The sequence below is a fragment of the Populus trichocarpa genome, chromosome 3, assembly GCF_000002775.5.
Source record: "Populus trichocarpa isolate Nisqually-1 chromosome 3, P.trichocarpa_v4.1, whole genome shotgun sequence".
Lineage (NCBI taxonomy): Eukaryota > Viridiplantae > Streptophyta > Magnoliopsida > Malpighiales > Salicaceae > Populus > Populus trichocarpa.
This window is the reverse complement of record NC_037287.2, coordinates 16765974-16776306: the sequence shown is the minus strand read 5'-3', so window position 1 is coordinate 16776306 and position 10333 is coordinate 16765974. Positions and strand designations below refer to the sequence as shown.

General features: G+C 33.3%; 1 protein-coding gene and 1 pseudogene across 10 annotated transcripts; one reads left to right on the top strand and one right to left on the bottom strand.

Annotated features, from left to right (window-relative positions):
• The first annotated feature begins 1170 nt into the window (after positions 1 to 1170).
• LOC18097093 (uncharacterized) lies at positions 1171 to 4588 on the top strand. Of its 10 annotated transcripts, none has more exons than XM_052451421.1 (5): positions 1171 to 1648; positions 1765 to 1809; positions 2022 to 2174; positions 2293 to 2629; positions 3018 to 4588. In XM_052451421.1, exon 5 carries the CDS (start codon positions 3157 to 3159, stop codon positions 4288 to 4290), a length of 1134 nt encoding a protein of 377 aa, XP_052307381.1. In that variant the 5' UTR covers positions 1171 to 1648; positions 1765 to 1809; positions 2022 to 2174; positions 2293 to 2629; positions 3018 to 3156; the 3' UTR covers positions 4291 to 4588. The 10 variants fall into 10 exon arrangements, with proteins under 10 accessions (XP_052307381.1, XP_052307380.1, XP_052307379.1 ...); XM_052451426.1 differs by lacking the exon at positions 2293 to 2629 and having other exon boundaries at positions 1172 to 1648; positions 3018 to 3082; positions 3176 to 4588; XM_052451424.1 differs by lacking the exon at positions 2293 to 2629 and having other exon boundaries at positions 1172 to 1648; positions 3018 to 3082; positions 3170 to 4588.
• A 190-nt stretch (positions 4589 to 4778) lies between these two features.
• Positions 4779 to 7393, bottom strand: LOC112327010 (esterase-like; annotated as a pseudogene).
• Between the last annotated feature and the right edge of the window lie 2940 nt (positions 7394 to 10333).

The window sequence follows — 10333 nt, the reverse complement described above, 5'->3', positions numbered from 1 at the left end:
AGAGAAAATTTTACTTGCAGGTTTTTTTCTTTTTTTGTTTTTTTTTTTTTAGGGAGGAGCCACCGGGATTTTCAAAAAGTAAGTTGATATGATCAATATTTATAAATATTTTGTATCCATATCCACTCATTTTCAACCTAACATGAAGTTGAAAAATCTAATCCAATGGAATTCATCGTTTACTAAAAAAAAAAACAACTAATTTTGGAAATTACATGATTCAGCATTGTCGTCCATTCACTCAAATGAACCATCGCACTGACGAGATGGTGAATTATATTTTTAGCTTGAAGAGATAGTTCACCCCACTTTCTAGAACATGAAAAGATTCAACAGCTCAAGGCTCAAGCCAGTGAATTAACCTCGTCACAAGTCCTGAGATTCTTGGAGATGGGATAATTGTAAGGGCCTTGAGATAGTTTAAAACTTTATCGAGAATGGGTATAATAGCATTTGTAACCAGATGACACTTTTAGCTCAGAAAACATAGCCAATTGAACTCGTAAGATTTTATCACGATGATTTTACGAGTTCAATCGTAATTTTAATAAAAATTTTAAGAAAATTTAATGGATGAGAAATTTTGAATTCATTTTTTATTTTATTTTTCAATTTTTAATAACTAAGTTCTTTCAATTTTTTAAATTCTTAAGATTTTGAAAAATTATCATTCCTACCGAGAAAGATTTTTTAAATTTAAAATTTCTAAGAAACTTTAATGATTGAGCATTTTTTAATTTTTTTCATAGCAATTTGAAAAGTTTAAGTTTTTTGGGAAATATTGTTTTTTTTGTTTCTTAAATACTTTTACAAAATTCAATGACTGAGGATTGCCAAAATTTCTTTATATTTCTTGATTTTTTATTCTTTAAATATATTCAGGGTATCTAATTTTTTAATTAAAAAAATCAGTTTTTTATTTGTTAAATGTTTTCAAATATCGTTATTGGAATTCATCCTATATGATGGAGTCCAGTTGAATTAAATCGAATAACTCTAACAAAATCATTTTCATAAGAGCTTGTGTGGAAACAAACATAGGAGTGATTGGGGGCCTTTTCCAAACTAATTATTATAGGCTGGGCTGCCGAAATACAAGCCCAATCAATATAGAGTAACATTCGGGCCGTAAACTTGGAATGGCAAAACCGCAAAAGGCTAGCATCCTATGCTATGCTAATGCCATGGTGGCGACGAAATCTAACGAGGCAGTTTTTATGGCAACCAGTAATCATCACCTTCTTCAACAATGAACTTGAAGAGTTTGAAATGCAAATGCTCAACACAGACATGTATCATCAACTTCAAATCAGTAACTATTACTGTTACTACTAGTTTTTCTTCTTGCTATAGACAATACTGAAGAGATAGAAGATAATGTTAATGATGGTTTTGCAACTTTACCAACTTCTTCTTCTTTACATTCCAATTCACTCTTCTTTCACCCTCACCAATACACACCTTCTTTGAATGAGAGACTGACGACAAGATTGCCCACTATTTGCCTCTACCATAATGCGTCGAGAAGGAGAAAGACTCGTCATTTGTTGGTTCGTAAAGAAGACATAGAATCGCGTGTCCAAGAACAAGAACAAGACCAAGAAGAGGACGAAGATGAAGCACCTCCTCCTAGCCCTAAAGAACTCCAGTATGTTCGAGATATCAAATGGGTCTCTTTCATTTCTTGTCTACTCACTATTCTTCTTCTTTTCTTGTTTAAAAAAATGTTTTTAGCAGTTAATTATATCTGTGTCTTTTGATTAGGTGTTGGAGCTTCTCAGGAAAAACAGAGACATGCTTTTTAGCGAGGTAATTTCGTTTGCTTATTATTAATTCAATCCACTTACTGTTCAATGTTCTTGTAGCTGAATATTGTACTACAAATTAGCTCAATAATGTTGTTTCTTTGTTATTAAACCCACTTCGATTTCAATTACTCATCCAAATATTGATGTATTCCTCAACGGTTTTGTGCCATGTGTCTGAGAATTTTGTTTATACACGCCATGTTCATTGAGTAGGTTGAGGCACCAGTGACGAACCCAAGCAAATTCCTTTATGCAAAAGCCATTGACACTGGTAAAGATCCTAAAAAGGCTGCAAAGAGATTGAAAATTGAATGGGATTCAGCTGCTGAAATTGAGTATACTGGCCTGAATGACGAACCAGCTATGGTTTGTTCTCTTTCTGATTAGTTTAATGTGTTTCATTTAAGGGTCGTCTGTTTGTGTGTTATTTCTTATACAATATTCTGGAAACCACATTTATTAAACCTTACCTCCCTTGGATCAGCGGGTTGACCCAGGACCTTCTCAACCCAACCCCCGACCCGGGCCCGGCATAAAAGAGAAGTCCACTCAAAGTTGAGAAAGTCAAACTGGTTTAATTTTGTTTTTATTTTTTTTACAAAACATCATTTTATTTTATTTTTATAAATAAAATAAAATAATATTATTTTGATTGATGAGGTCAATCGAGTTAACCTGCCAACATGAGCCTGGGCAGTTGGGTTTAATTAACATGGTCTGGCTGGTCCTCTTGAGCTTGCTATTTATGCGGCGCCCATGCTTCTGCAAGCATATGATACAACTAGCTCTTAAAATTTTCTACTTCTGAAACATTTGTAGTGGTAAGATACTATAACACAGTTGAAAGTCACTGTTAGATATGTTTTATTTCTCATATGGGTTTATAACTTCATATATGGAAAATAGAGAAGACATAATATGATTTTAGCAGCAAAACCCTTAGTTGAAATTGCTGGTTGATATGATCAATGATACCGTACAGCATTTAGCATCACTGCAATATTTGTTCAAGAACACAAACCAGGTCCTATCTGCCTCGTTCATTGAATCTGTACGCTGGTTATAGTGAGCATCTTTTTGAGAGCATAATAACATGATCTACTTTTGAAAATTGTTAAATCCACTCTCATCTAATTTGAGATTGTAACCAAGGAAGCTAACTCTTTTTCAATATTATATAACTAAGTCGTTTTTTATATGAGCGAGCAGGGAAAACATGGAACTCACTACCCTTTGACGCTTGTGACTTGCTGCCCACGTCCTCACTTTGCCAGGTTCCTACTGTTCTTATGAGTTGTTAATCTCTCACTTCATTCTAATAGCTAGCTAGTTTGTGACCTGAAACACCATGGTCCTCCCAGCTTCAGATATTGTCCTTCCCACCTCAAACAACGGCACTCATGAAACACTTGAAATTTCTGATGATCTGGACATCTGTATTATTACTGCTGATTATTTCCACGAATTAAAATTCATGGCTATTGAAGAATCTAAAAAGTTGATTAGAAAAGAGAGTATGCAAAAGGAAAAGCAGATTTCAGCGGATCCAGTTTCGTTGAGAGAGTCATCAAGAAGAGAGGCTAGCTTCAATTTCATGCTGCTGCCTGTGTCGACTGCACCAATTCCAGACCTGCTACCACCTGCACTGCCTGCAAAATCCCAGATTATATCAGGCAGCCTCCCCAGCTCAGCCTGCTCATCCCCTCGGTTCAGCCTCACCATGTTGAAGAAGAAATGGAAAAATGAAAGCCAAGCATCTCCCCGCCAGATTGACAATCTTGCTGGTCGACATTCTTTAGCACATCCTCCCCTTGCTGCTCAACAAGAAATTCACTTGCGAAGGAACAAGTCTTGCGTAGAAGGAAGGACAGCCGCACCTGCTGATGAACTTAATTTTTGGTTCCCCAGACCAAATGCTAGCAAATCTGATAACAGACCTCATGGACACTTCAAAATTGAGGCTAGCAAAGAAGATCACATAACTGGTGAAAACATGGATCCCATTGATGATGGATTGAAATGCGGTGTGCTATGCTTCTACCTTCCAGGCTTTGCAAAGGGAAAACCAGTGAGACCAAAAAAGGAAGAAGTGAGAGGAGATTTGGGAAATGTAATATCCAGGACAGTTTCTGTGGAAAAATTTGAATGTGGTTCTTGGGCTTCATCGGCCATCATAAATGACCATGAAGACGACCCCAAGAATCTTTACTTCGATTTGCCACAAGAGTTGATCCAAGCTAGTGTGAATGACGCAAATTCACCGGTTGCTGCTGCCTTCATCTTTGACAAGGATCGAAAACAAGTTCTCAAGAGTTGTTCAACAAGAGCAGCACCCAGGAACTCCCATGAATTTTCTCGCCATGTTAGGTTTTCAACATCATTGCCCACATCGCACCCTACCTCACCAACTTCTTGCATTACACCTCGCTTGCAGAAGGCTAGGGAGGAATTCAATGCCTTTTTAGAAGCGCAGAGTGCATGAATCTTTCTGCCAACTTTCTTCTTTCAAGCATTATGTTTTCCAGTTCGTTGCAATTATGCAGATTTGGATGACACATTTTACCCGAATGTGATGCACCCTTCATTTTCCAGCCATCTTCTGGAAATAAGCCAGAGAAGGTTGAACAAGATAATTGTACGAGAATTTTGCCATTTCTTGTTCTTTTGTTTCATGTTCTGGGTTAATCGCATGATCTTTTTCAGGTTTATGTCAAACTTTTCTAGTGACAAGTGTACCAGCATGAAAGTTTTTAGCATCTATGGATGGGTGATCTTTTGCACTTGGTAAGGTTCCATTTCCATTTAATTACCATGAGATTGAGTTGTCCAACAAAGTGAAAACTACCATGCTCTTTTTTATATTTGCTTGGTATTATGATAGTTTTTGTGGCTGTAATTTGAAAAAATAAATTTAAAAAACTACAAATTATAGCTTTTTTTTGTTTTAACAAAGTTATCGAAAGAGAGCTTTCAGTTGACAAATTTGGAATCAATATCCATCCCAAACTACCCATAACAAGGGGCGATCACATGAACCCACTGTTTTCTGTGTGTACCACCATTTACTGTGAAGGTTGCTCCACTTACCGCAGTACTGCCATAGGTGTGCTTGTTGCCATAACAACAACATATTACAAGAGGAAGCTCAAATCCTACAATTTGCAAAGATATCACATCAAATTTATCTGTAAGACCATAAGGTCACAATTTTAGAATGAACACAAAGCTGATTGCAGGTTGTTAATCTGATTGATATAATTATTTTCCATGCGAGTTCAGTGTAGTTCAAGGGGAATAATACCATATTTTTCAGGTTCGTTGAACAAAGAATACTTCAGAGAATAGACATCTACATACGTGAATACAGATGCTGGAAAATCTTTCCTGAGCTGAAATACCATCTCCTTCACTGTAAGGCTTTGCGCAACCAGCATCATCCTTCCCTGCTGTGGGAAAACCAACTAAAATATAACCAAGGCAACCAATTGGTCCAGTGCTATGAGTCCAGAACGATCTAGCTCCCAAATTGTATATGCGCTGCATCCATCAACAAGACTCCACTACTTTCAGCTACTATGATTCCAAGAGATAAAATAACTCAAAATGGTGAACCCTGCACATGCATACTAGCTGAACGAGTTGATGAAGTTGCCAAGTAAGAAAATGTACACTGAAATTCTTCTCGCACCCAAAATTGGAGATATTTAGAGGAGGAAAAGGAGCAGGAATGAGTTACTGAAAATGTACACTGAACATTGTTGAAAATGCATTAACCTTACCAGGAACAGATGCATTCACTTCCTCAACAGACACACTAAGAACTCCAGCAACGAGATCATTTTGGCCAAATATAGAATGTGTATAAACCCTTTTCAAAATATTCTTCATGGGGCATCAACTTTGCAAATATTCCTCCTCTAAAAAATATTTTTTTTTTACCGATTTAAGGTTAATTAATTGAATATCATCTTAAAATCATGAAATTAATCAACTAGATTATTGGTTGATTACCTCTTTCCCTAATCAGCTGTGACCTGGCTTTGAATTGCAAGAATTGCTCATATTGTACTTCAAGGTAGAAAGGACTCTGTTCACCATTAGGCATAATACTAGTTGGTAGCATGGTGGTGGACGATGACGTGGCAAAGTTAGCTCCATATGTGAAGTTGGTCCCAAGAGAATTCAAATGAACACCGAGATACGGAAGAAGCAAATTCTTTGCTGAAACATCGGTTTTTCGAGATACTTTCAAAGCTAATTTTTATTTAATTATGATTTGCATCAACAAAAATAATTTGATTTCCACCCCTCAAGTAATACTATAATAGATTTTACGCCTGCAATTTTTATTTAATTTTATGAAAATTAAAATAAACATTTGCAAAGAGTTTGACAAATTTAAATTTTAAAGGAGAAAATATATTTCTTAAGTTTATATCCTCATTCCTTATTTATGTATTTTTTTATTTTGAAAAAAATATCTTTTTTTAGGAAAAAACTAAGGTAACTAAAATAAATATCCGCGAGAATCCAAAATTTAAAATTAAAGAGTGAATATTTTATTTCTTGACGGAATACTCTTGTTTCATTATTATAATTATTTTTACAAATACATGACTTTTGCAAGAATAACATGTTTCTTTTAATAAAAACTTATCCTAATCAGAAAAGAAAGTTTCAAAGAAAAAAATTAAAAAAGAAATCATGTATTCATAATTTTTATGTGATTATATGAAAAAAATAAAACAGTAATTAATTCATGAAAAGTATATAAAAACTACCAATAAAAAAATATTTTATTATCATTGAATATTCATGTGCAATTATTTTACAATTTATTGCATATTAGACTCATATATAAGTGTTAAAATGTTGTTGCAAATATAAATACAAAAACATCTAATAATCTCATTTAAAAAGTATGACATAATCAAATAATTTTTTAAATAATTTAAATAAAGATTTATTTTAAATTGTTATAAAGAAAAAGTGGGTATGGAGTGTGGACCATGCCTTTGTGCCTGACATTTTTCTTTTTGTTAATTAAGAAAAAATGTTATTGCAATATTAAAATTTTTCTAACAGAGGACAAGTTATCTACTTCCATAATTTTATGATCAGAGGATGTTGGAGCTGAGTTTTTTAATTTTGAAATTTATATTTTAACATGTTTTGACTTGAAAACACTACAGAAACTTCAATAAACCTATTCAATATTAAAATATTATTTAATCACTTTAAAAATAAAAATAAAATAAATTTTTTAAAAATATCAAAAGTCTCATCTATTTTTTCCAGCATTGTTAAAGGAAAAAAATCACCATCATTAAATTTTCCTTTCCAAGACGAACCAATAAAATTAACATTGGTTTTTTTCTGGCTAGAATGTGACTCACTTAATACTTTTTTTTTTCTTTTAGTTTTTAACAACTCTCTCATCTCTTAGAACTCAATAATTAAAATGTGATTAAAATTCAAATTTAAGGTTCAAAATAAAAAATATAAACCTATAAGAATCAAAGTGTACTCTTACACGCCCTAGGAACAATGACAAAATTGCATTGCTCCTCAAGAATGATGTCCATGGTGCTTTTGTGCAAGGAAATAATGATCGAGCTGCACAATAGAAGACTTTCTCAATTTAGTTGTTTTTGTTAAGTACTCACAGTTTCTGAAATGAAAGACGACGTGCTTGCTGAATGTATTTAAAAAATTAGTCCTCTTAAAGTTAGTATGAGTTGAAAGACGTAGAAGGCTGAGCTTCGATAATTGAAATATCTACGAAGCAAGTTTCCTGGAAGGGCGATCAGGAGTCAGGACCCTCTGATGCCTCCATCAGTTTAATTAGGTAGGAGATCAGAGTCTTACAAGGTTCTGTGCATGTCTTTTTAGTTGCAGAGAATATTCAGACTTGTGCAGGAGAAAGATGATGAAGTCCTTTTCTTTTGTGCATCGGTAATAAATTTGGATGCAGAAGTAAGCCACGACTTAGCAACCGACGACAATCATATCAGCTCCTTCCAAGGTTCGATCGTCCATGAGATCTCAATGAATCTCTCAGTTAATAGTATTTTGATCTAATAGTATTAAAAATATTACTTTAAATAAAAAATATTTTAAAACACAATATCTTCTGCATTTCCGAACAGCCCTCGATCGAGACCAACATCTAAAGCCACCCTGCATCCTCCAGTACCATGCACGTCTGACATGGACACTCCCCCTCGCATAATTAGATGACAGTAACAGTAGCCCTGTCCCCATAATGTTTATATCACTGTCTCTCTTCGAAAAATCAATGAAAATATGATTTTACTTGTAATTTAGCTGCGATAGATTGTTGTGTTTGTATCTCCTTTATGCTCTGGTGTTAGATAAGTTTGTATTCGATCTTTTCATAATCTGGGGAAAAAAATGTTGTATTCTGTTCTAGTAATTTATACAGTTGTCCACATCATTGGAATACATTTCTCGTTGAATTTTTTTTTTATGTAAAAAAAAAACAACAAGAGGAAAGCTTAATTTTCTGAAAGCAATGAAAGTTATTTTCATTGTTGTTGCTGCACATTGGATATTGCCCCTCAAATTCATCATAGAACTGTACAAACAAAGGTAAAATATATATTATTATTATATTATTACAAAAAAAAATACGATTTTGCTCGTACCAAAATAAATTGATTAAGCCTGTAACTGGGTTAGAAATGTTTTTTCAATGTGATATATTAGTTATTGTAAAATTGATTAAGGAAAAAATGATCCGTATATTTTTTTTTGTTACAGGATAATAACTATTTGCCCTAAAAAAATCATCTTTAGTTGAGGGGCTCTTTTGTCTTTTTAAAAAAAATAAACAAGTGAGTTACAGTTATATTCCTAAAAGAGAAATAAAATATTAAATATAGAGGAGTTTTTCCATCTTTTTTTTTATCGAACAATAAAATAGCTGAATTAACCTTGTAATTCAAAAAAATAAAGGTTATTTATGAGGGTATTTTGATTTTTTTAACTAGTTTTGTTATTATTTTTAGGTTTTGTCATTAGTACTTTGATAATTTTAAATTTTTAAAAATTATTAAAAAACCGATATACACGTTAACACGTCATGGCTTCCATGCCATTCAAATGGTTCATGAAGGACCATGCGGTGGTCAAAGTCCTACTTTCATATGATATTGGGAGCGATGTGTTGTTTTTTTTCTATCGGTGTGGCATGTGATCACGAGGAAGTCTAGTTGAGCTGCAATGGAGGGTTTTTTCTTTGCACAATTAAGTGATTCTATTTAATTCAAAATTAAATTTTGTTTGTACTATAATATAATTCTAGAGTAGGAACGTGTGAGAGAAGCTTGACAAATCTTTTGCCCGTTGCATTAAAATATTGTGTATATACATGTGAAGAGAGATTTATGACCACTAGTGTTCATCCTCATTGATATAGAAAACTCACCTAAACTGCTGAGCTGGTTATTAATTGTCAGAAATCAAGTACTAGAAGCTAAAGAAAGTAAAGTTGACAACAGCTTCTTCTTTTTAAAAATCAACTCACCGAATTCCCTGTTGTCAATTTTGGAAGAAAACAATCCCTCTTCCTTCTTCGTCCCTTCCTGTGTTAAAACGTAACGCGAACAGACTCACAGACATAAATCGTCAAGAACAACCCACATTCCTGTCCCACATGCGCTCATGTGCTTTGTCCCTGTTAATCCATTTTTTTTGTGAGCTAGAAATTAATCTATACAATGGAAAGAACAAGAATATAAACAGCGAAGCAATGCTTTTTGGAGGTGCTGTTCCCCAACAAAGAGGTATTGCTTTGCCATTTTCTTGAGTAAATTAATGGCAATGGTGGATGGTATATTGTAACAGAAGAAAAGGAGAAAGCAACAACAGGAGTAGATTTTCTCAGAGATGTGATCGTGTCAAGCTATTGAACTCTTCTGTCTGATACTCCCTTCACTTCAAGCAATGGAGATCATTCGGCCCTTTTTCAGAAAGAAAAAAAAATCAACTTTTATCTTTGAAATTGTTAATTACTTGGCATACAAAGCCAAAACCATTGGCATGAGAAATTAACCTATACGGCCTGTCCTCTTCTACACACCGTTTCGCTTTTCATTCCCATTATAATTTTCGTTCTTTGATTGTATATATTTTAATCCCATAACTTATGTATAATAAACAAAACTCTTAAAGATTAATTATTGATTTGGGTGCAAAGCACGAACCTGCAGGTTTATGCGATCAATTATTATTATTATTAGTGATTTGTAATCCGTTCAAAGTATATTTTAAATGGTTTATAAGAAGTGTTTTTTTTTATCTTAGATCATAATTCAAGAATTATTTATTGTAAATAATTTAAAATTAAATTATGTTAAAATGATTTTGGTTAGAATTTTGTTTGGTAAAGATGACTTACAAACAATGTTTTTTAAAAATGTTTTTTATTTGAAAATATATTAAAAAAAATTCAGATTTTTTTTATCTTAAACATCAATACATTAAAATAATTAAAAATCCCT